The sequence below is a fragment of the Astyanax mexicanus genome, chromosome 9, assembly GCF_023375975.1.
Source record: "Astyanax mexicanus isolate ESR-SI-001 chromosome 9, AstMex3_surface, whole genome shotgun sequence".
Taxonomy (NCBI): Eukaryota; Metazoa; Chordata; class Actinopteri; order Characiformes; family Acestrorhamphidae; genus Astyanax; species Astyanax mexicanus.
The window spans coordinates 18,124,239-18,149,756 of record NC_064416.1 but is presented as its reverse complement, the minus strand read 5'-3'; the positions used below and the strand labels follow the sequence as shown (position 1 = coordinate 18,149,756).

The 25,518-nt window shown below is 36.1% G+C and overlaps 2 protein-coding genes across 4 annotated transcripts in view; both read left to right on the top strand.

Moving 5' to 3' along the window:
- bicd1a (bicaudal D homolog 1a) overlaps positions 1-9,557 on the top strand; it is a 59,765-nt gene extending 50,208 nt beyond the window's left edge. The window contains exons 9-10 of one of the 3 annotated variants that reach the window (XM_022679610.2): positions 4,786-4,871; positions 6,654-9,557. In XM_022679610.2, the coding sequence (XP_022535331.1) occupies positions 4,786-4,871; positions 6,654-6,753 (186 nt within the window). In that variant the 3' untranslated portion in view covers positions 6,754-9,557. The remainder of the gene's footprint in view (positions 1-4,785; positions 4,872-6,653) is intronic. The other 2 variants (XM_022679611.2, XM_022679612.2) reach the window with 2 other exon arrangements.
- Positions 9,558-12,363: 2,806 nt separating this feature from the next.
- Positions 12,364-25,518, top strand: part of fgd4a (FYVE, RhoGEF and PH domain containing 4a) — an 83,997-nt gene continuing 70,842 nt past the window's right edge. The window contains exon 1 of the mRNA XM_022679603.2: positions 12,364-12,765. Coding sequence (XP_022535324.2) covers positions 12,660-12,765 — 106 coding nt within the window. The 5' untranslated portion in view covers positions 12,364-12,659. The remainder of the gene's footprint in view (positions 12,766-25,518) is intronic.

Sequence of the window (25,518 nt, the reverse complement as noted above, 5' to 3'; positions counted from 1 at the left end):
TTACTGACATTGCAGATCATTTTGTGACCCTTTATCATGGTGTTAAGGATGAAAGCACATTTGCAGTTAATTGCACTAGTTTCATTGACTATTTATGATTTACTTGCTTTGTTTTTAGCATAATCACTTCTGTGGGCCTTGTTAACCTGCTGCCAGCTTCCACAGGGCTCTTTAGTCTTCAGTCTTTCAGTTAACCACCAAGTGTGCCATTTTGTGCCCTGCTCTGTATGGCTCTTAAAAGAACATATAAACCATATATCAGCAGTTTTCTCCTTTATTTAAACCATTTCGCTGCTTTTAACACTATGTTATAAATCCTGGATGAATAGATCACTAGAAATACACTAGAATTACTTGAAAATAACTCTTATTTTACATTGATGTCCATTCAAAGTTAAGAAAACTTTTGCCTTTTCCAATATATTCACATTTTAAAGATAGATGCTTTTATTGGAAACAATTATATACTCCAGCCCTACACTAGGTTGCTAAATATGCATTGAGAAATTACATTTAAAAAGAAGGCTTTTCTTTCCATATTTTGGGTGCATCCTCTTTCTTCAATTAGTGCTTGTGTCTTTGTGGTTTGTCTTATTTTGCTGGTCAGCTTAATTACTGATACTGTCTTTTATTTCTTACGCATAATGGATTTCTCTGAAGTCTTTGAAGGTGCTGCATTATTAGGTCATGCTGTAAACTGTGGCTCCATCCCATGGCCAGATAGCACAAATACACAGATGCTGCTGATGCACCTTGCTGCACCATCTTGAGGATAAATCAGCAATCGGGATAAGCCCACAGTATCCTGTTTTTCACAATGCCCCAGTTTTATTTTTGTATGAACTTCAGCTGTTAAATTGACCCACACCCTGGTAATCAGAATATAAAATAATAATCATCACATATGTATCTACGGCATCAAATTGACTGCAGTTGTCCTCTTTCAGCTTTGCCATATGTTGTGAAAGTAAATAAAGCCATGTGGTGACTGTACGTTACTTACAGATTCAAGTGGCATGTTAAAATGACCTCAAAGGCACGACATACGATTACAGTAAAAATGCAGCCACACAGCTCTGTACTATTTCGGGATACAGCATATGGGACTGCAGGATGTGCATTGTGCAGACTCAGGGATATGCCCTCACCTCTCTACTGCCCTCTAGCTGCATCCCAGTGGGCTGTGAAATACGATCTATCATGCAGGATGCATCATTTATCAAAAAGCACAGAGCTCCATGAACCAAAAATGAAGTGGTGAAGATCTCTGGTTCATTACCTCGATATACCTAAGCTGGACCTTTAGGAAGTTAATCAGCCCTGAAATCAGCTTGTGCAGGATGTTGGAATAATGATGTTTTACTGCAGGCCTCCACTTAAAAAAAGGATGCATTTATTTATTTGGTAAAAAAAATGTCAGCACAATTTTGCTGTTATTTTTGCTTGGCTACACTTATTGTAATGCAATATACACTATATGGACAGAATTATTGGGACACCTGCATATGCATTGTGCATTGAGTTTATAGTCAAGGATATTAAAAATGCAAGAGTACTATAACAAAACTATTTCATATACTGTAATTATTATTATTATTATAATTTTTTTTACAAATTAAAGTTTATTCGTCTGTTCCTGGCCTTCATGGCTTTTTCTGATTCTGGAGGTCTGCTTATTTATTGTGAAATTAAAAGAAATGTTGGAGTGACTACCTTTAATGCCCACGTGTCAGCGCTCATTGTAGCTAGTCAAATAAGCTAGCAAAATTATTTTATTATTCATTAGGGGTGTAATCAAACATATACAGTATGTATATACAGCTCTGGGGGGAAAAAATACAGACACCACTTAAAAATTATGAATTTCTTTGATTTTACCAAATTAAAAACCTCTGGAATATAATCAAGAGGAAGATGGATGAGAACAATCAAGAACTGTTTGAATTTTTGCACCAGGAGTGGCATAAATGTATCCAAAAGCAGTGTGTAAGACTGGTGGAGGAAAACATGTCCAGATGCATGAAAACTGTGATTTAATAACCTGGATTATTCAAACAAATATTGATTTCTGAACTCTTAAAACGTTATGAATATGAACTTGTTTTCTTTGCATTTCTTTGTCTTTTTTTTGTTATTTCAGCCTTTTCTCATTTTCTGCAAATAAATGCCCTAAATGACAATATTTTAATTTGGAAATTGGGAGAAATGTTGTCCATAGTTCATAAAATAATACAACAATGTTCATTGTACTTAAACATATACCCTTAAAAAGTAAAATCAGATAAACTGATTTAGAAACTGAAGTGGTCTTTTAATTTATTCCAGAGCTGTATATACTGTTCTATATTTGGACATATAGTGTATATAATATCTTTACAGACATGTTAAGGCCATGTTTTAGCTGTGTTATATTTGCTTCATGTCATGGTGCTGCAGAGGTGTGTGTAGGGGTGTGTGTAGCTGGTATAATTCATGGTGCCCTGCTGACATGTAGGCCTAATTAGTGTGGAAACCAGTCTGATCCCCTACTGTGTGCCAGCTTTTATTATCTAATCAAGTAGGAGCATAACCCACACATCTACCATTAAACATCTACCACACAGCTCTATCTGTGTCCCTCAGCTAAAGTAAAACAAGCTCATTCCTCCTGCAATGACAAATGTAATGTTTCGCTTTCAGATAGGCTTGTTTAAACATGTTTCTTGATAAGCTTCTAAATTCTGTTATGCAATAGTGGCCGCCTCTGTAATCCCCAGGAAAATCCTGCAAATTCTGGGAAGGGCATCCGTAGGAGGTGAACACTTTTATTTTCATAATGTCTCATATCTCCCCTTACCTCACTTTATTCCCACAAACACATTCAGTCTAATTCTGTTTGGCCCAAGAACTATTCTTAGTAAATAAATAAAAAAAATAATAATTTACTAAGCACCTTTTATACATAAAATGCAGCTCAAGTAGCTTTACAACCTAAAGTAAAAAAAATATGCATGTAAAAATAAAAACAGCAAGACAAAGAAAAAAGTATATAAACAAATGTAGAATTTAAAAAAATGCAAATTAAGAACAAATACTATAATAGTGTTAATAAAAATATACTCTTCAGTTAATAAATTCATAAAACGATATATATGAACTATAAAATAAGTAGCTACATAGAAAATGATATAAAATAGATGAATGAATAAGATATGATTCAAATATATTTAAAATAAATATATTTAAATAAATCAGTAAATCAGTATAAATGTACTTGCTTTTTAAAGGTGGCAGTTTTTGGTTACCTACAAATATCAATCTGCAAAGTTTTGGTGCATAGTAGCAAAAAGCTGTTTCGCTTTTTTCCAATGTAAATATTGATGTTGTTATTTACTGTTATCTGAACTGTATTGAGTTGTGTTTTTGTTTATTTGTTTTGTTTTCTGTGCTTTCTGTACTTCCCCATGTCTTCGCTGCTGTCATACATTCATTGTTGTCATGTTTTTAACATGAAATTCATTGTCATTTACATCTGAGGAAAGTGGCTTTTAACACGGAATAAGCTTTACATTCGTTTTCTTTTAGTATTTGCACTTTTTTAAAACTCTTAACTCAACTCAATCTGACATTAAATGGGAATTTCACCAGTTTTCTGAAACGCATACATAGTTTATTCACTCAGCTGTAAACAAATTATTTCAGGTTGTTTTGACAATAAAGGCTGCACTGAGACAGACTTTATAGTGGTGAGGACAGGAATCAGACATCACATTGTTTACAATGCAAATATATATATCCATTGTATTTACTATCTAACAGTGTACCTGTCGTTATATAGCTGGGTAAACCATCAACATAATCAGCAGCATCAGTACATTAATTAGCATAAAATGCATCAATGTCAGGTCCACTGTTCCAAACTGCCCCAAACCTACTAGTACATACTACAGTGTGTTGAAAATATCGCACCACCTTTAGAAGTGTGTTAAATATTAATAATAAAGTAATGTAGTAAATTGTTTTAAATGTTTTACTTGTACAACATTAATGCAAAAAAGGCAATTAAGAAAGATATTGAAGTATTAGGAGAAATAATGACATTTTTCATCACTATTTTACTCGAGCACACACACACGCGTAACCCATTTTGAATAAATTAAAAAATAAGTCACTAATTGACTAATTGACTAACCAAAACATATTCATTTGATTAATGAATTAAAAAATATTGGTATTAATTAGGTGTTTGTTTTTTTTCCTGTAATAAAAATGATAATGAAAGAAACCCTTCCATTGCACTGAATGAACTTCCTCCCCCTGTATTTTGTTTTGTTATTCTAAAAAACATCATTAAAATATCAGAAAACAATGACACTGACTTTAGGCAGCATATTTATTACATTTGGATTTAAGATTATGATTTTGTACATCTGGATCCTATGTTTTAATTCTGACTCAATTTTCTCTATAATCGTAATGTAACATCAAACCATTTGATTATAAGAACATTTTAAAACATTGGTGAAATTCTCTTTAAAATATCAAGCTTTATGCTATTTACCATTTATTAATTCGTCTTTTTAACATTCTTAAACATAGTGCACAGTAGACTCACTGTACCTGTATTCAAACTGCACTGCTCAGTGAACATCTACAGTGTACATTTTTTACAAAGTTTATTCTTCTTAAAGCACTGAGTTTTTCCCGTTTCTCTCAGATAGCTCATTCCTGGTGTGTGTCCTTGTGTCTATGTGTGTGTCGCTAACCCTGACTGTCACTCCTCTGTATATCTGTCTAATTTATCAGTCTCTCGTAGATTGTCAGCAGCCTGCTGCCTCAGTACCGCCACTCTCCCCACAAATGAGGCGAGGCAGAGCGTCCGCGGGCCGCAGGTAACCTGCCCTATGGAGGAACTCTTTCTGTCTGCTAACTTCTGCTTCAGCAGGCATTATCATTACACATATAGCTTTACAAGTGGGAAGATTCCATGCCAGATCTAAAAGCAATTACATTTATCATATAAGGAAGTAGAAACGTGACATGACTTTTCATTTAGATATGTTGTAAATGTGCCAGACTAGGAGACAAAACCTTTAGAACCTGATATTTTAACTGAAAAAATATTGGTTTGGGTTTGCTCTTTAAAGAGGCAGTAACAAATGCATTCAGATACTTGTGCACATACACACACAGAGCTTGTCTACACAATGGACAGATAAACATTAAGGAGGTAAGGTGGTGATCATCCAATATTCTGACGTCACTCAGTGCTCTTAATTTCCCTTCTCAATTCCCTTCAGGATCAATGAAGTACCTACTTAGCTTCCTATCTACCTACCCACCCACCCACCCACAAACCTTGTTGCTAAATGTTAAATCCTCACAGCAATGCTCCAATTTATAGCATAAAGTCTTCCCTGGGCAACAAACACTGACTTCAACCAATTATTTTCTTTAATAAATAAATAAAACTTGTGGGATGAGCTGGGGAGTTGGGGATGTGGTAATGACTCTTGTTGATAGATGCAATCCAGTACTCACAGCAGTGTTTCAAAATCAAATGGACTGCCTTTTTTCCTGGACAGTAGAGAAAGTTATTCAAACAGAAGCAGAATGAATTGTTAATACCCTTGATTTCAGAAGAAAAACAATGACAGAGCAGATGTCCCAATACAGTTCTCCATAGTGAATACTGAATACCTCCTAAAAGTGCACTGGTATGTGATTTAGAAAACACAAAAAAACACACGCACAAACGCCCAAAGTTTCTTTTTAAATGAGCTTTTTAGCAAAACTGTATTAACAGTTGTATTTGCAGTCCTATCACATTTGTTACATATAACAGTCATGCCAGTATATCCCTAAAACTTACTGGACTTAAATCCAAATTGTGAACTTTACAGAAGAAGGAGAAAAAATACATCAGTCAATATACAAGTATTTATTCCAGGTAATTTGAGCATACCATGAAAAACAACTACCAGATTCACATTATACCAAAAAGTATAAATATTTGTAAATGTAAAATAATTTATATATCTTCAATAATTGTGATATATTGTCTTGCTTGCAGTTTGGCCAGTTCTCTGCATGTCAGTAATGAACTACAGTGCTGTTTGCATATTTCATAGTGCATTTCATTTTTTCCTAATTGCTTTAAGATCTGCCACCAAAATCTTCTCCTTACATTTCTGTTCACATGACAAACACTGCCATCCTACATAATCACGCCTGAGCACACACAGACGTAGATTTCTTGCTATGTACAAGTGCTAGATTTAGTTCATTAGATCATCAGATTTAGGCCATTCATTTTATGTTTAGGACTCAAGCTCATTTTGGTTAATATGCAGCATCCAGAGTCCAGAACACTAACACATACTGTGTGTTTTATCCTGTCCATGACAGAATGACAGGAAACACATCTTTATGTTTTAAGTAACAAAGTTAATGTTACTAATTCTCAAAGTGGCTTGAGAATTCTATTTGTCTTGTCAGTGTAATAATGTATGTACATGTTTACCATGTATGATGTGTTAAATGTTTAATTGTAATACATGGTCAAAGATGTACCAATCCAACAGATTTTTACCAGGTAAGTTGTGTGTTAGGAGTTGCTTAATTATAAATCATAACAATAAATGTTTTTTATCTTTTTTTTCTGTTTCTCACAGTCCTAATATTGTGATAACTCTTCAAGAGGACCATCTACAAGACGCCAGCTGCGACCTTTTCAACTGTCTGGCTCATCATTCTCACCTACCTGGCCCCTAGCCCCACCCACCTGGCCCCTACAGACTCATCCCTCACCATTCCCTATAGCCTCTTCTACTCAGACAAGAGCAAAGACACACCAGGGGACACATCAAAGAAATGTCAATCAAACGCTCATCCAAACAGGTGCTCCTCTCTCTGTGTGTGACCTCAGAAAGACTTGCCCTGCTTTAACCCTCAAGGGGCCGGGACAAGGATGCACTATTTTACTCCCCATGATAATCTCATGATAAACTCCCATACTGCATATTATTGCCTGAATATTACATGGCCTATTTATCAGTTATTTATTGATCTATTTATTTATGTTATCTGTCTATTTATTTGCAGACTCTTGTGTGGAATGTTTGGGTGTTGGGTATTGCCTATTTGTTTTCAATTTGTTGAAGCTGAAAGAAGCAGCTTTGCTGTGGAGGCTACATTTGCATTTCTAGGACATAATCCTAGACTAGGAAACGTTGTTTTTTTTTTATTACAAGCATAAAAAAATTATTAAAAAGCTTTAAAGAAGTGTTCGGATATGATTTGCCTGACATATTGACATAAATACGTTAGCATAAAAAAAGAAAAAACATACAAAAAAAATATTTGAAATTCCTGATGTTGCACTTTAAGTTGAAATTGGATTGTAACAGAACCAGGTCTAGTAGTGTGTTACAGAAAAAGAGAGCAATGATAAGTAAACGTATTTTACTTAACAACGAAAAAGCGTGTCTTACCAATACCCACCCAGCACTATGTTGTTAAAAAGAAATTATAAAATTGTTAGGGATATTTGTTATGAAAATACATATATTTTTTGTGGTTGAAAAGACATTTATGTAAAGTCTAATTTTATATGTATAGATTGGGTTAAAAGGAAAGTGGAAGTATGAAAAGAAGTCTTTTACAAATGGTTGAAAATATGTTTGTGTTTCAATCACTTGTAAAAAGACGTCTTTTTAACTTTTACCTTTAACCAAATCTATTCATATAAATCTTTACATAAACATTTTTTCTAAACTTCCAAAGGACGTGCTTCCACCTTTCACTTTACACCAAAATGGAACAATATATACTAATATACTAATAATTTACTATTCGCTACATGCATTTGCTATATAATAAACTGACTTGGGAATGACCACACAACAAACAATCTTTCCTGCACCACTACATTTCGTAGTGCATTATAGGTGCTGATAGTGAACTACATTGGGAATAAAAACTGAGCTACAGAATGGCTGACGCACCATATAGTGCCCTATTTCTGTAATAGTGAGCGATTTCATACTCAGCAATAGTTTTCAAATCAAATTCAAATAAATGTATTTGTATAGCGCTTTTTACAACTGGTTTTGGCACAAAGCAGCTTTACAGAAACATGATCACAGGACAAAGATTCGGGCAACACATTAAACACAGAAAATACAGAATACAGAACCCCCAGTGAGCGCGTAGGCAAGGTAAAACTCCCTCAGAGCTGCAGGAGGAAGAAACCTTGGTAACGTCTCTTTGCAGCTCGCAGACGGTCGGTTAAGCCTCTCTGTCTGCGGCCTGGTCCCGGCTCTGGATTGTCAGCAGCTTCTAATAAAAATAAGTTTTAATGAAAAGCACCAAAGAACAACATAGTGCTAGGTGGGCAAGGCCTGATTGTTAACTAGACCAAGATGACTGATCTCAAAGTAATAACTGACTGTAGTTCTCGATGTGTATGAAAATGTCTCTGTATGTCTCACTCTGCAGTGGTTGAGTGACATTTTATTATTTTATTTTTTTTAATCTTTCGCCAGTAATGTTTGCATTGATAACAGTGATACAATTGTTGAGTTTTTTTAGGTTTATTTAAACCTAACGTGGCCGTATGTGGAGTGTATGTTATTTTTTATATTCAATTTCGCAATACATTCTCATAAAGATTATATTTTATACTTGAGTTATCTTTTTTTCTTTACTGTTACTGTTAGTTAGGTGGGATCGGGTAGGAATTGGAGTGCTACTGTAGTTCTGTGAAGGTTAAAGGGCAGATTGGGGCTGCTGGCCAGAGTGGGGCATGACGAGCCTACTGTGCTGGTTTACTTGAAATAAGGTTTCTGTGTCTACATCTGCTGATGCCACCACAAAAATTGACATGCAACCCATTATGTTAAAGAGTATTATTTCTTTTAATACATTGAATTTTCTGTCTGCCTTTCTCTCTTTCCCTCTCTCTCTGTCTGTCTGTCTGTCTCTCTCTTTCTCTTTCTCTTCTTCTCTCCACCCCTGACTCAAGCACAAACTATTGATCTATATATACTCAAGTAATAATTTATCATCTGCCCTTACTATATAGTTGACTACACCAGCAAGAACATCTCAGATTTTAAGATGATAAGAGAACTGAAGACCAGCCAGTGAGTTCACTGAATGAACTTAGCACTTCCTCTGTCAGAAAGCGTTTGTTGTGAAAGTGGAACAATGTAAAGTTTCTCTAGTACCAAGTGACACCCACAAAAGAGGTCACTGGATCAATGGTCTTATTCAGACTTCAGTCTTATTACTGGTACTTCTGGTACTCTTTCTCCTCGTTTACATTGAAGGGTTCTTCAAGATCCTCTATGAGTTGATTGTCTTCCTCTTGAAATATTGTGGTTGGTTGATGTGCATCTGAAGGGAATTGAAGTGATCTGCACTGAATAGGACAATCACCCCTCTTGTTACTGGTAACAGCATAGTTGTGACGATGAGACATTACTGATTTGTTTTTTTTTTTGTATGTATTCACTTACCAATAATGTCACAGTTTATGTCTTTGTTCATGAAATAAAGTCGGAACTCAAGATTCACTTCTGCATGTCGTCAAAGACCCGCACTACAAGAACATATCTGTGTGATGTGGGTGAACAGTCGCTCTTTGTTCCAGTCACATCACAGATGTTTGCACAAGCTAGCATTATCTGAAGAGCGTAAAGTCTTAGACCACAAAAGCTTAACGAGACTATTAACCATAGAGCAAGTGCTGCCAGGCCTGGGTCACCTCCAGTAAAGCATAAAAGACTGTAGATAACAATCGTTTTGTTGGATTGTGTGTGTGTGTGTGGTTCATACACTCCCAAGATAGATAAGGAACACCTTTGAATATTTATGACTGAACATATACTTGAAATGAAATGTTCTGTCATGTCAAAAAACAAAACTGACTGTTCAATTGCTGTTTGCTGATCCCACCCCTTGACAGGTGCCATTGTACCCAGATAATCAACGTTAGTGTTTTTACTGTTAGGGTCAGTCAGTGTAATCTTTTAAAAATAATAGTTTCTATATGGTTCTTGATTTAAGCAATAACACACGAGAGGGAGTGCTATAACGTGTAATATTGGCACTGCTGTGCTACGGTCATAGCCATAGATCAGCACAGCAGTGCCAATATTACACGTTATAGCAAGAATCTCAAATGCTTTTTTGTAATTATAGCACAGTTCTATTATTGCTGTTTGTTGAAATATTTTGAGTTAAATATGAAGTGAAAATATGATCTGTTTGGTTATAAACACTCCGACAGTTAAAATAGTTCCATTACTGCTCTATTTGTAGCTGCGCTGTTTGGATTGTATGCGCTGTATTGTTGCTAGGTTACTTGTATTAGGCGGAGTAATACATTGAGAGGTTCGGTTACAGTGCATTACCGGCTAATAATGGCATTCAAAGAACGCCTCTCAGCCAATCACATTACAGGGTCGAAACTAACTATGGTATAATATACCTTATAAAAAACTTCACAAAACATTATTATTTTATTTACACATTTTACTTGCAAACATGAATGTTAGCCAATATTAAGGAGTCAATCAGTTATCCAAATTTATCAAAACTAAATTAAACATTACATATTCACTTATAATCAAAAGGAGTAGCTTTAAAATGTCAGCACATTTATTAACCTGTGTTATCAATCAAACGTCTAGCAGTTGGTCAAATTTTATAGGAATTCAGGCCAAATTTCAGAATAGTTTTTAGCCTTTATTTCATGGCATTACATGACACTCCAGTCAGAGTTCCAGAGTTCATGCCTTCATTTTATTGGTTTTGGACTGTGACAGTCAGACCCTTGGACAGACAGATTAAACTCTACAGAGCGCTCAAACAAATGGCCATGGCCTCTGAAAATCCACACAAGAAAATGTACAAAACTGCCATTCATCATAGACATCAGAGAAGATTCCAATCACAGCAGCACAAACAGGAACCTGCACAACTACCAGTGGAACCGGTACTGATAGCTAGGGGTTTACATTACAAATAAAAGGAATAGTATTACAATTTACTGATGACATAACAGATAACTCTATACAACCTCTTAATGGTAACAACCTCTCAAAATACTGACTTAGCAAGGTTTTCCTACCTAGCTTATGTGTTTCCAACAAACTGGCCAGGAAGTCTGTGCCATAGGTTAAAAGGAGTGGGCGCCAAGTAATGATAAAATAGGTAGCTTCGGCCTATAGTAAAGAATTCATGGGGTTTGTAAAGGCAAATATTCTGTACACTGTAGAACCATGACTATTTACAGACTCATTTAAATACTTACAGTTACTTGTGCTGAACACAGTGCATTGAATACAAATACACACACAGCGTTGAGGGCCTTGATAAGCTGAACCCAGGTATCAAACCCACAATCCTGTCATTAATAAACTGGTGTTTTAACTGTTGAGCCACCACTGCCACCACTTATCTCAAAATAACGACCTAAAATAATGAATTAGTATCTATAATTACTAAGCTTCCATACTCTTTGGCCTGGGTGTCTCTTTAATAATAATAAAAAAAATCGAGAGCACACGTTTGCACCAATCAGTGCGTCCAATGTGCTGTGAAGCTGACCAATGGAGGAAAGGGGGCAGTACCAAGAGCTGGCGAGGTGAACGCTAATGCAAATAAGGTACACTACTAAGTGGCAGTTATAATGATTTTTGCAATGTTGTGTAATATTTTGTAACGTGGAATTATATCTGTCACAATAACAACTTAATATCACAAAATAATGACTACATATATATTTTATCAATTTAATGACAATTAATTCAATGAAATGGATTTAATGAAAATTAATTAACTTACTCATCTCATAATAATGATATAGAACCTTAAATAAAAAATAGTATCTCAAAACTGTAAAATAGCAACTCAAATAACTGCTTAGTATATCAAAATAATGACTAAGTATATCAAAATAATGAATTCGTAACTCAAATTAGCATCATAGTAACTCAAAATAATGATTTAGTATTTTAAAATAATAAGAAAGCATCTCAAAATAGTGACGTAGTATCTCAAAATAACGATTTAGTATTTCATAACAATGATAGTATCTCAACATATTAAATTAGTATCTCAAAATAGTAAAACAGCAACTCAAATAACTGCTTAGTACATCCAAATAGTGACTCAAAAGAATGACTAAGTATCTCAAAATAATGAGATAGAATCTCATAAAAATAATACTAAGCTTCCAGACACTTTGGCTTGTGTGTCTCTTTAATAATAAAAAACTCAGAACAAGAGCGAACGTTTACACCAATCAGTGCGTCCAGGGTGCTGTGAAGTTGACCAATGGGGTGGAGGGGGCGGTACCCAGAGCGGGCAAGGTGAACGCTGTGATAATCGGATGAGTGTAGGCTGTAATGAAACAGCTCCGGAGCTGATTTAACTCAGTGTGGGAACATTTATACAGACTGTACGGAGAGTAAACGTCTGAACCTACACCTCTTTAACCTCTTTTACACCATGAAGGAGAACGAGAATACGGGTTTTACACTTTAAACAGCGGATTCGGACACATGACGGCACTCTTCTGAATGAGCTCAGTTTGTATATTATCGTGTATCTCTGGAAATCAGGCTGCAGCTGCTCCAACTGTTTACTTTTAAGAACCGCAACTCTTATCAATGTTGGAGAGACCAAAAGAAGACATGGGTGAGTTCAGGAGGAATGCTTTCAGGAGGAAACCTAAACCCGACGGAGAGCTGGAGGACCAGCCTGAGGAGTGTGCAGGTGAGCTGTGTTCATAAACTCTGCTGAATCCGAATTAAACGCTGAACTGATTTAAACTGACTGTAAAAAAGATATGAAGATATAAAAGTTCAGAGTCCAGAATCGTTTATGTCACAATATCTCAACCCATGTCTTGTAAAGTGTTTTCCCTGCTCCAAACAAGAAATTATCCTAAAGATTAGCTGATTAAACCATTACTTTCAGCCCGTTACAGAGTAAAAAGTTTGTATATTAAATAAGGAAAGCACTGAAGAACCCCCTGCCTTTTTAGTATTCCAAATAATCAGCTGATTTTTATTATTATTACTAGCCCATTATTGAGTTGAAGGTGGGTGTACTAAAGCAAGAAACACTAAAATACACCTCACCTTTTAGTGTTTACACTGTTTCCAACACACCTGATCCTAATGATCAGCTGATTAACCATTACTATCAGCCCATTTTTGAGTTGTGTATTGAAGCAAGAAAGCACTGAAAGTCATTACATCTTAGTGTTTTCAAGGTTTCAAACACACAAGTGTCCAAATGATCAGCTGATTAACCATTATTACTAGACCATTATTGAGTTAATATACTGAGTGTATCTAAAATGCTTTGCACTTTTTATGTTTATTTTATTTTTTTCTATATTCCCAACATATCTAATCCAACTAATCATCGGGGGGTAACCATTACGATCAGCCCATTAATGAGTTAAAACTTTTAATGAGTTAAAAGTTTTTTTTTTGCAGTTTTTACTGTTTTACTGTTTTCAACACACCTGACCCAACTGATCAGCTGATTTAACCATAATTATAAACCCATTTATGAGTTAAAATGGTGTATTAAAGCAGGAAAGCACTAAAGGAACTATCCAACTGATTAGCTAGATCCTTAACCATTACTATTAGCCGTTTGCCATTACAGAAAGTACTAAAAGGCTTTTCCATGTTCCCAACATATTTGGTCCAACTAACCAGCTGACTAAGCATTATTACTAGACCATTGATGAGTTAATAGATTAAGTGTATTTAAGTAGGAATGTACAAAAATGCGCATGAAAGTGGTTCTCCAGGACCAGGGTTGAGGTGATCACAGGTTTAGGTATGGTAATTTCCCTTCTAAGATACAAAAACAGATTCATAACACATTAGGTGTGTTTAGTGCAGGATACTCCCACAGTGTGCTAAACTTGGCCAATCCCTGGCAAATCAGGGATCACCTGGAGTATTTGAAACAAAATAAATGCAAACTACTTACTCACAACAATGACAACAATATCTAAGATTGAGGAGATACCTGAATATTTGAGTATACATTGGCTCACACATGGGCCAGAATTCAAATTAGTCTACACACATATTGGGAAATATTTTTATTTAATTGTGAAACCAATGAATATTCTCTGGAATTTCCACATTATTTCAGACCAATGTAGACAAATGACCTGCTATGTACTCTTGTCTGACTCTGGAGACAAGTCCATACTGGTCATGTTTTCCTGAAAAATATACGCCCGCCTCCTGCACTCTTCTACTCAACTTGAACATATTTCTCCATAACTCTAATGTGTCCTAATACTTTACTATTACCATTTACTGAACAAGTTCATCAACTGTAGTAATTTATCGGAAAGACTTTCACTGCTGTCCCACCAAATACCTTGAAAGCTGAGAGGCTAGATTTTGGAGATAAGAGTTTAGGACATGGGGGAGGAGCAGAACAGTCCCAGTGGTGGAGGAGAAGAAGTCTGCATGTAAACAGACTGCTGTGCTTTGGCAGTAAGACATCTACTCACTGGTGGGCTGCTTTGCCAACACTGGAGATTGGTGAATTGTGGTGTCAGCAACTTTAAAGCAGCAGTCCTTAAGATTTCTTTTTTTTTTTTACTAAAAACCGTTGTATTCCTGCATATAGAGGAGACAAAATATTTTAAATAAGGATATCGGTATTCTTACACACGATCGCTGCAAAGTCTAATAGGTTAATTTTAATACAGGGTGGTGTGGTAGGTTTGTTGGATGTAATTGCATTTTACATGTCTACAAATATTTCACGATGAATGAAAATAAACAAATTAAACAAGCAATATATTTAAAAACAGAGAATTCCATACAGCAATTTATTGACATTAACATGCATTAAAATAACTCTTCCACATTCTCATCAGAGAGGTCAAAATAAATAAAACCTCTCTTTCTAATAACCAGTCTCTTTATAATAGCCAGGAAGATCTCTAAATGTTGTGTGTAATGGTCCCAAACCCTTAAACTAAACTGTTGCAACACCCATCAGTCTCGCTCCTCTGAAACCAGAGAGCCTTCTTAATGTATTATTACTGCACATTAGAGCCAGTCTTTGTGGGTGTGTAATGATTGGTTGTTGATAAAAATCTGGATCCCAGTGCAACATACTTTATATCTCAAATCCCTTGAATTTTAAAGATGTTGGTTTAAACTGTTGGAGCATTTAGATTATTGATGTATTATCAAGTTGTGCTGATCACTGCTAGGCCACCTTTTTCTTTTGGACCTTAATAACTGGGTCAATAGTGAGCTTTATCAGCAACCCCTGCTGCTTGCACCCCTGTGTGCTTGTTGAAAACAGGTGAACGGTTGTTTCCTTTTAAGAGTATTCTGTGCGTGGTTGGCTGCTATTTCTTTGTGTGTGTGTGTGTGTGTGTGGATGAGTTCTGAGTGTAAATGTTTGTGGGTAAATGGTGTAAAACATGATTGGGTGTCTAGAAAGGCACTATATAAATGCAAAATATAAATGTAACATCATTCATTCAAATGTGTGCAAAATCTTCATTTTGTTTGTTTCTGTACAATGAAGTCAGACCTGTATTGTTTATATTTTTAACTTATAGCTTCAAAAACCATAACGAATTGGAATCAAGCTAAATGAATGTGTTATTTTTTTAGGCCCCAGTATTTATGCAGTATTTGGATCACCAGGGATCTGCACAAAAAAAACAAATTTAAATGTATTCTTTACTTTTGTCAGTATCAAAATGCATATAATTAAGATTTCTTTGTTTCAATATTAGACTGTATGAGCTGCTTCTAAATGCTGTCAACTGTGTAAACAATGGAAGTGATTGTGCTGTTTCACAGGAGAAAGAGTGGAGCTTACTGTAATGGCTGGCTGGCCTGAATCAGGACTCGTATTGTGTTTTATCACCTTGGTTATTCTGTCTTGAGCCCTGAGACTTATGGGAAACCGTATGTTGGCTGTAATAAATACTGCAATAGTAGTATGTGGTGGGTTTATTATGAATGCTTGGGTGTGCTTTGGCTTGTTATCATACTTGATCTTATGACTTTATAAGCTCATAATCCTCTAAATGGTCAAACTCAGATTACTCAAGGTAAGGAAATATTGGTGGAATTGGAGTTAAAACGTGATTGGGTATCTACAAAGGCACTATATAAGTGTTGTTAAGAATTAACAAAATTTTGGGATATGAACCACGCCTCAATTTCCCGAGCTCCTCCCCCTGGTCCTATATATATATATACATATATATATATATATATATATACCTTCCAGGTGCTCACCTACGTGACTTTCGACCTCGCACCCGCCTCCACCCCATCACCACCCTCATCTTCACACTCATCTTCATCACTCATCTTCATTTCTCCTAGCTGCGGGGGGGACCTGGCTTGAGAACCGTCTCAAGCTGTTCTGAACTGTACCCCAAGCAACATCACAGTTCCCCTCCCCGCATCGCGTAGGCGGGGTTCATTATAGCAAAATGCATTATATAAATGTAACATCATTCATTCAAATGTGTGCAAAATCTTCATTTTTTTTTCATACAGGTCTCTTCATCAGTCAGACCTGTATTGTTTATATTTTTAACTTATAGCTTCAAAAACAGGCTAAACCTGTATGCAATGCCTTAATAATTACCTAATTATCTATAAATAGTAGGGATGCACCGAAGTGTAAACATTTGACAGAAACCGAAACTGAGCAACATGAAATATTTGGCCAAGGGCTGAATACAGAATACTGAACATAGTTCAGGATTCCTTATTATATCCACCTTTTTCACCATTGGCCACTGGTTGCAGAACCTAGTTAATGTAATATTGGGATGTCAAAGTGCCTGAAATTAAGACCAAAGGTAATCTGGCATCATACAAAACTGCACACCACACCATAACCATAACGAATTGGAATCAAGCTAAATGAATGTTATTTTTTTAGGCCCCAGTGTTTTTGCAATATGTGGATCACCGATTTAAAGGTATTCTTTACTTTATGTTAGTATCAAAATATAAATATATAACGAGGATTTATTTGTTTCAATAGTAGACTATGAGCTGCATCTAATTGCTGTCAACTGCATGATAAAACGTTTGTTTTTAAGCAGCTTTAACACCTATAATAAGTGTAAATGTAAGCATTATACCCGCATGCAGTAGTTCTATTCCTCTCTTCCTGTGTAAGTTTCACACAGCTAATCACACCAACAGGCCCTTCTATCTCAGCATTAAAAGCCACTTCATTTGAGGAAAGTACTCTCTTGCAGTCTTACCCAGGGCCACTGAGCTTCACACAATGGAAGTGATTGTGCTGTTTCACAGGAGAAAGAGTGGAGCTTACTGTAATGGCTGGCTGGCCTGAATCAGAACTCGTATTGTGTCTTATCACCTTGGTTATACTGACTTGAGCCCTGAGACTTAGGGAAACCGTATGTTGGCTGTAATAAATACTGCAATAGTAGTATGTGGTGGGTTTATTATGAATGCTTGGGTGTGCTTTGGCTTGTTATCATACTTGATCTTATGACTTTATAAGCTCATAATCCTCTAAATGGTCAAACTCAGATTACTCAAGGTAAGGAAATGTTGGTGGAATTGGAGTTAACTGTGTTACTGATACAGACACTAGTGGTGTGGGAAAAGAGAGGCCCTGTTTTCAGAAATAAATGTGAAAATCTTTGTTTAAAATTAGTATTTTCTTCAGTGAAGTCAACATGAATGTGTTAGCACACAAAATGTATCTAGAAAGGCACAAATTTAACACAAATTAGTCATTTTACCAATTTTGGCCCCCAAATTCCTGTACTAATTCACACTTTTTACAAGACCTGATGATGTCAGTAGAGCATAAAAATGAAACCTTAAAATGTCATATATTTGTGCTGTAAATGCTCTTCTGTTTATTTTAATATTGCATTTCTAAATCTGGTCAGGTACTAGGGATGTGCTAGATTGTACCATACACAAAATATTCAGACTCAGTAGTATTGTAATTAATGTTTATTTATTTAGCTATTTACTGTGAAGCTTTTAGAGTATTTTCTTTATAATTGTTTATGTTTACAGTTTATACATGTGCACTTTAGTATTCTAGTTCTGTTCTATTTGCTACATCACATTATTAAGTTTTGTACCCTAGTGTACAAACATTGCGATTAATCTCAACAAATTACTATTTTCTTTTGACATAGAAACTTTTAATAATGGACATTTAAATGTAAAATGAAGAATCACAATGGAAATTACGTTCAGATTATCCTTTGTAAACTACAGTCAAGTACCAGTTAAATTTCTATAAAAGTCACAACATCAATGCAAAATATAAAATGAAGAAGGAAGGGGGTTCACAGAGGGAATCCATATTTAATTCATATTTCAATATGGGGTTACTGTCCAGAATAAAACGGGAATCTCTATTTTTGTTGATAATTTTATTTTACTAAATCATTATTACACACCAACTATTTTATTATATGTATTTTGATCAGTGGACCAGTATCAATTCACCAGAATGACCTGAAATAAACTATATTTACATTGATCTCTACTGAAAGTTAGAGTGAAGTTGCTGTTTTGGTTGTTGTTCATTGAACAGCAACGATAGCTAAAAAAAAATCTACTTTCTGAACTTATGAGCAGTAGCAACAGAGTTTACATTAGTAAATACCGCTATACACTGCCGTACACTGCCAAAAAAACACTAGTATGTAATCACACTGTAAAAAGAGCAAATTAAGGCAGAAAAGTTGGGCCCAAAATCGGTAAAATTATTATTTGTATTTGTAAGTAAAAATTTTGTTGCTGGACTGTTCCTGTTCGTGTGATTGAACAATTTGTCACATTATTAACCTTTTTTGTCAAACAATTTTTATGTTTTGTCTGAAAAAAAAGCTCAATAAAAACTGTCAATCATAACAAAAACTTTTGTTGCAATATCATATCATATACTCTTAACATGAATTAAATATTAGTTTTTTTTCTCATATTGCCAAGAATATCATTATTGCAAATATACCCTGAAATATTGTGATATTATTTAGGTTCACCCCTAGACAATACTAACCATGAGAGCTAAATTACTTTATATGGTCAAGATAAGATTACTATCAGTGTAGCTGAGCAAGAGTTTGGAACTTCCAGTCTGAGATATGGAGCAGAGAGGCTGGAGCTGGCTTGTGAACACACGCCCTAACTTGTAGTAAATATGTAATCAAAGAAGGTGTGGGGCCATGCAGCAGGAAAAGAGTAATCCACATCCACATATTTCACTCACACTCATTTACTGTGCAAGCGTTTCTGCAGATAACCCCCAGGTGCTGTTATCTACCACACATACATATAAAAGCCCAGGTATTGCTCATCAGCACATTAGACCTCATATGTTCACAGGAGCCCACTCACATCAGCTGCATGTGCTTTAAAGCTTTTTTTAGTACTGACACATCCACTGCAGTCCAGCAGATGGCAGTACAGTCATGCTTTGTTTCTCTCTGAAACTGTAAAATGTCTACAGTCCTTTCTTCATGAAAACAATCGCTGCTTTGTGCTCCTACCAAGCATATGGTCACTTCCTCTGCTCAGCAGCTGTCGCACTCACTCTCTGTCAGTCAGTGTCCTGGCTGTGTTCTGTGAAAGAAACCATTTTCCCAAATGGCAAATTTGACAAGGCCTAAATCTCTGATGTTTACTTGTGGCCCACATACTGAAGCTGAACGGATACTGTTTGATCCAGGCTCTTTACAGACATGAAAATTGCATATTAGTGTAGCAATTTCACTTCATTGACTCATCACTCAGTAAGAACAATGACTAAATTAGTAATATCTACTAATTTAATCACTATATCAACATACCCAAGTTCTGTAAAAGTTAGGATGCTGTGTAAAATTGAAATAAACGTACATAAAACAGAATGCTATGATTCGCAGACCCATATTTTATTCACAGTTAAACATCAAACACAAATAAGACATTTTACCGTTTCATTAAAAATCATTTGGAGCTGGATTTGTTTTGTAGTAAAGCTGTGCAACAGTGCAACCAATCAAGCAATCTACGAAAAACTGAACCTAAAAATTGTGGAACGATTTAAAACAACATTCCTCAATATAAATTTGTGAACAAAAAAAAAACTGTTCACAACAGAAAAAAGCTAGTGATCAAAATTGGGTGCTGACATTTTTCGGCCCTCAAGTTGTTAAGGGTGATCTGATTGATCTATGTTTTTCCCTTTTCTTTTTTTTTTTTCTTTTCCAATGTTTCTTTTCCCTGTTCCTCGAAGGAGCTGGAAACTCTATACTCATTTTTTCAACTTAGCAGTATATACTCCTTGTTTTGGTTCTTTTTTGTCCTTTACAAAAAATGTTTTTGTTTTTTTTTGTACTGGAAATCACTGTATGGCCTCAAGAACTCTTCCAGAAATCACTGTCCATGAACAGTGTGATTTTTTTAATCTGTTTCATGCTTGTAGATTTTTATAATCGAATCCGTTTCTTCCCAGATAATCGTGGCTTTTTTTTGTTCATATAAATAACAGAATTGCATCGTATAGACAGAACATGTATTAAATATACTGTGGTAAAAATTTGGACATGTCATCCAGCCGTGGAGCGCAGTAATCTAGTAAGCCTCCTAATGGGTATTTTTTTATGTTCTGTTCTGTTCTTTCTGAGTGCATGCTTTGTTTACAAATTGATTCTACTACGTAGAATGTTAATGTTGGGATAAATGTAACTGTTTTGCTGTTTATAACAAAAATAAATCATCATAATATTCTGCTTAGATTTTCCATGAGCGATCAATCCTAGCAAAATTCGAACTGCTTGAGATGTTTATTAGATGTTTATTATTGTTCACTGCTGCGTCTGGGCCTTTGTGGGAAAAGCCCCTTGGCAAGGTCACTCGGTGATGATGCACTTCCTTTCAGAGCTGCAGCGTTCCATTCTTCTGACTTACAGACAGAGCAAATTCCTGTGTAGTTCCCATAAGGAAATGTGCAGGATTCAGACACGACCCTGGGAGGAGATTATGGAATGACAGCTGAGTGAGATCTGTGTAAATAGTAGGGAAGTAACTCAATAATAAAGATAAAACAAACTGATATTGAGAATTAAGAGTAGAAATATAAATGATAATGAAACAAAGTAAGTGCCTTGCAAAACATTTGGACACCCAAAAAGATTTGAGCTCTACTAATGAGATTCTACCAAATCTAATCTAAGACAGAATTATTTTAGTATTATTTTATAAACTGTTCAAACTTGTCACTATGACAGCTCAGGTGTTGCAAAAGCTTTAAATTTGAAAGGTTTCTTAAATATTTTGACTCCTCAAACCTTGTTCAAAAAATCAGCAGATATGGGTTAATCTAAGAAGCTGCCTAAAACAACTGTTTGTAGGATTGCTGGAAAGGCACATCAGATTTCAAAGACTCTGCAGTGATGGTGCACTATTCTACTGTGCAGCAATACATGCTTAAATACGATAAAATCTTAATGGAAGATTCCCTCGTCATAAAGTAAACTGGTTCGATAGCTAATATAGCCTCATATCTTCAGTGTAAAACTGTGAATGTCTTGTCTTGACTTTACTGAGGCAAAGATTGTGTAAATTTGATTTTCTGATTTATCGTTTTAATAGAACTTCCCTATTTGTTCGGGGAAGTTTCCCACTCCTGATTCTCATCCACTTAAAGCTCCCAGTAGTCCATTTGTCTTCCTGAGCGCAGAGCCTTTAAGCAGGCCAGACTCTTATTGATTTGACTCTTCCTGCCTGAAGCAGCCTCGGCGCTCATTCTGTTAAATTGGCATTCCCTAAGTCTAAACCTACTGACAGAAATGAAGGAAGCTTTTTTTTTTTTTTTGCTGTTAATAAATATAGTTTAGCAGATTTGTAGGAGCTTTAAAACACAGTGGACCAGCAGTACCAGTGAAGGCTGAGTGCACTGTTACTGACTTCCTTCACAGTCAGCAGTTCCCGTGGCTTTTCCTCTGAAGTAGTCTGGCATCGGTTCAGCTGTTTTTCCTAACACTGCGCTCAGCCGGTGCTTCCTGGCTTTTCCTTGAGCTTCCCGTTCTCCTGTTATCAGAGGGGCAATGAGGCATGTCTGAGGCTTGGTCACTATGGCACATTTATTATTAGGACTGTGTCATTACAACACACTCCTTGTTGTAGCCAAACCCACAAACAGGACCTGTGCTTTGATAGACCTGTATTGAAAAGCATGAAGGCCTACTGATATGCTCTTACCAGGAAAAGAAAAACCACAGCAGCAGATGAACACTGGAACTGAAAACATATAACATCACCTGCTTGGACAAAGTGGAAATGGCAAGTTCTCACCTGAGACTAGTATTTCCAGAAAATGTTAGTTAGAAGATTGGATATACTCACCTCAGGAAGTCTCAGGATGGCTTTCTTCACCTTTTTCATGATGTTAAGGAATTTAAGGATTATCTGTAATAATCTATACTGGATCTCCCCACTGGACTATTTTGAATTTTCCGTGTTTTAGAGTTGAATGAGCGAGGGAGGGGAACTCACTAAGGAAGTGGAGCTACGCTGGATATTTTGGTCCCTATTCATCTACAGGAAGGCTGGCTACAGACTTGCTCTTTCACAGAAACTTTCTCCTCCTGTTCTTGTTTTTCACCATGTGATTCTTTTCTTCTTCTGGCTGAAAGCTACATCTCTTTCTTAATCTGTGCACTGAACTTCTGCTGATGGCCAGTCATGGATTGTCTGGGTTCTAGCCTCAAGAAGTCTCGTATGCGACGCACTGCCTCCGGTAGGTGATCGTACACAATGATGGCTGACACCTTGCCTAGGATAGGGGCTTTACTATCATCTTCAGAATGATGAAAGCTCAGAACTGAGGTCAACGCTGACAAGCAGGAATAATGAGAAGAAAAGGCAAGGGCTGGCCTTCCTGTTGCCACGATAATAACTTAAATGTGGTGCTAGACATAACCTCTAGAAGTAAACCTACTTTCTAAGCCAACAAGAAAGCAATTCCTAAAGTACACTATGGGCAGTGGATTAAGAAAAATGAGACGCCGTCAGAAGTATTGCTTTTGGCGAAATAAAGGTAAACGTCTGTTTCCATCACTTCTGTTAAGACATGGTAGTGTTTAGGATTTTTTTTTTTTTTACACAATTTTGCTTCCTTTGAAAAACACTCCAAGGTATGTGTCATCAGTTGCATCATGATATCATGATTGTGATAATACAGTATATGGCAATGGTTCCCAAACCGTTTTTCAAAGCCATTCTTTGAGCCAAGGGTGCCCAATGTTGATCCTGGAGATCTGCTACCAAGCCTGTTTAATTGATTTATGTACAACAAAAAATAAGAATCACTATACTATGCATGAAACAGAATTTCAATTGCAGAGTTTGCCACTGCTGTTTTTTGTATGCGTGTCGAAATATGATAAATACTGTATATCGTGAAAATATCTTTAAATATTGTGGTATAATATTACTTTATATATTACTATTCGTTTGTCGCTTTTATACTGTTCATATCGATATTGTAATTTCAGTTGGATAATTGGAATCCCATTGACCGAAATTAAGAAATATATTGTGATATAGATTTTTGCCATACCCTCCAGCCCTAGTTACCCTTTAAAAGATCAATAAAGAGCAAGAAATATATGTTAATGGGCTCTCCTTTCAAAAGATAAACAGTGAGCAATATTGAGGTCAGCAAAAATGATTGAGGCTATACTCTTATTTATTGTTGCTAGCGGGGCTGGACTACCTGCTTAGCTCCAACCATAATCCAGCACACCTGATCTTTAGACCTTTTACAAGCATTGGATTGTTCGAGCCAAGTGCGTTATATATGAGCCAGTTGTGTATAGATGTATAATGTAGAAGATCTTCTGGACCAGGATTAAGCATCATTACCTTTAGCCATTAGAAACACTGAATACCTAGTTCAAGCACCAGGAGGTGTTAAAGCAAAAATGGTAGTCTGGACTCAAGACTTGTTTGGTCTGAAGCAAAATAGCAGTTGTAAATTGTCATAAAAAACACAGTCTGGATCAAAGGACCAAAATCTAAACCCACCAAAAGAGGTTTGAAAATACTTTTTTTGATGGTTGGAACTTTTGGACCAGTTACAGTAAATTGTGGCTCTATGGTTGCAAAGTTTCATTTTCTGACTACTGTATCTGCTATAACTGTACTGTAACTACTGTAGAATAAGTTTTACTTTTTTAAATGAAAGTTAAACAAAAATTTCCGTTTTCCCTTAAAGGCACATTGGCACATTGTAGAAGGTTGTCAGTTTGATGAGTTGTCTTTACAGGTGGAATAGGCAACTCACAAAACTGACAACAGTCTACATGTCATGATGAGCACAGAATTGCAGACACGTGCAGATACTGATAAAAATATATGTTTATTATAAAAATAAACAGATGTAATACGTGGTTGATACAGAAAACAGTTAATCACCAGAAACCAGAGCAATGTAGACAAAACCATACCATAAACGAGAGACAGTCCAGTGTTCATACACGAGAGATCCAATGTCAGAGGTAATCCAAGAGGCAGTAGTGAAAACACAGTCCAGGTTATACACAAGCAATCCAATATCAGAGGCAAAGGCAATAATTTGCCTCGAGAAAACAAAGGCAAGGTCATACACAAGATAAACTGAGACAAGAGATAAAGTAACGCTTTGTAAAGAGGAGAACCTACAATACGCGGCGTGGGTGTTTGTGTGGAGTGCTCTTTTATAGTGCCAGTAATCAGTATTCAGGACTTCCTGGAGGAAGCAGGTGAGGTGTCACGTGATCAGGTGAGTGCGTGATGTCAGCGGGTGGTGCATTCTGGGTAATGTAGTTGTTGACCTGAGAACCTCCGTTAGAGCTGGGTGTGGAAGGGACAGAGGAGCTAACAGCACCAGACGTGACACTACAAACCAATCAGTGTGAAGTATAGGGAGACACAGCCCATGTAGGTGAGGATAAATTGATTTAGTAAATATATTTAGTTTGCTCACTAAATTGCAGTGTGAAACCAAAAAAAAAACAAGAAACAAATTAAATGTTGCAAAAACATCAACCTGGATCTGGACTCTGGTTCGAATTTCAGATTTCAGGAAATGGTGGCTATGGGGTAACTTAATTTGCTGACTACTTTGCATAACAGCACACCCACACTGTTACATCAGCTGCTTTGGGACATTAAGGAAAGTGAAGTTTGTCCAAGTAATCAGGCACCAGTGGTTTAGAAGTAGCCGGAGGTCAAGCAAAGACCTGTTTATGAATTGATGTTTGGAAATATAAAAACATATACAGAAACACAAAAGGAATGTGTAGCTGTGCACGAGAAATTTTGACCTAAAGTTAAATAAAGCCCTCTTGAATGTGTAGCAGCCTATCTTCTGCATTTCTGTGGAATTGAAAGTACAATATAGCATGTGTGCATGCATACCTGCATCGGTCGTGATGCAGAGTGAAGTGGAACTTTATCACATTTCACA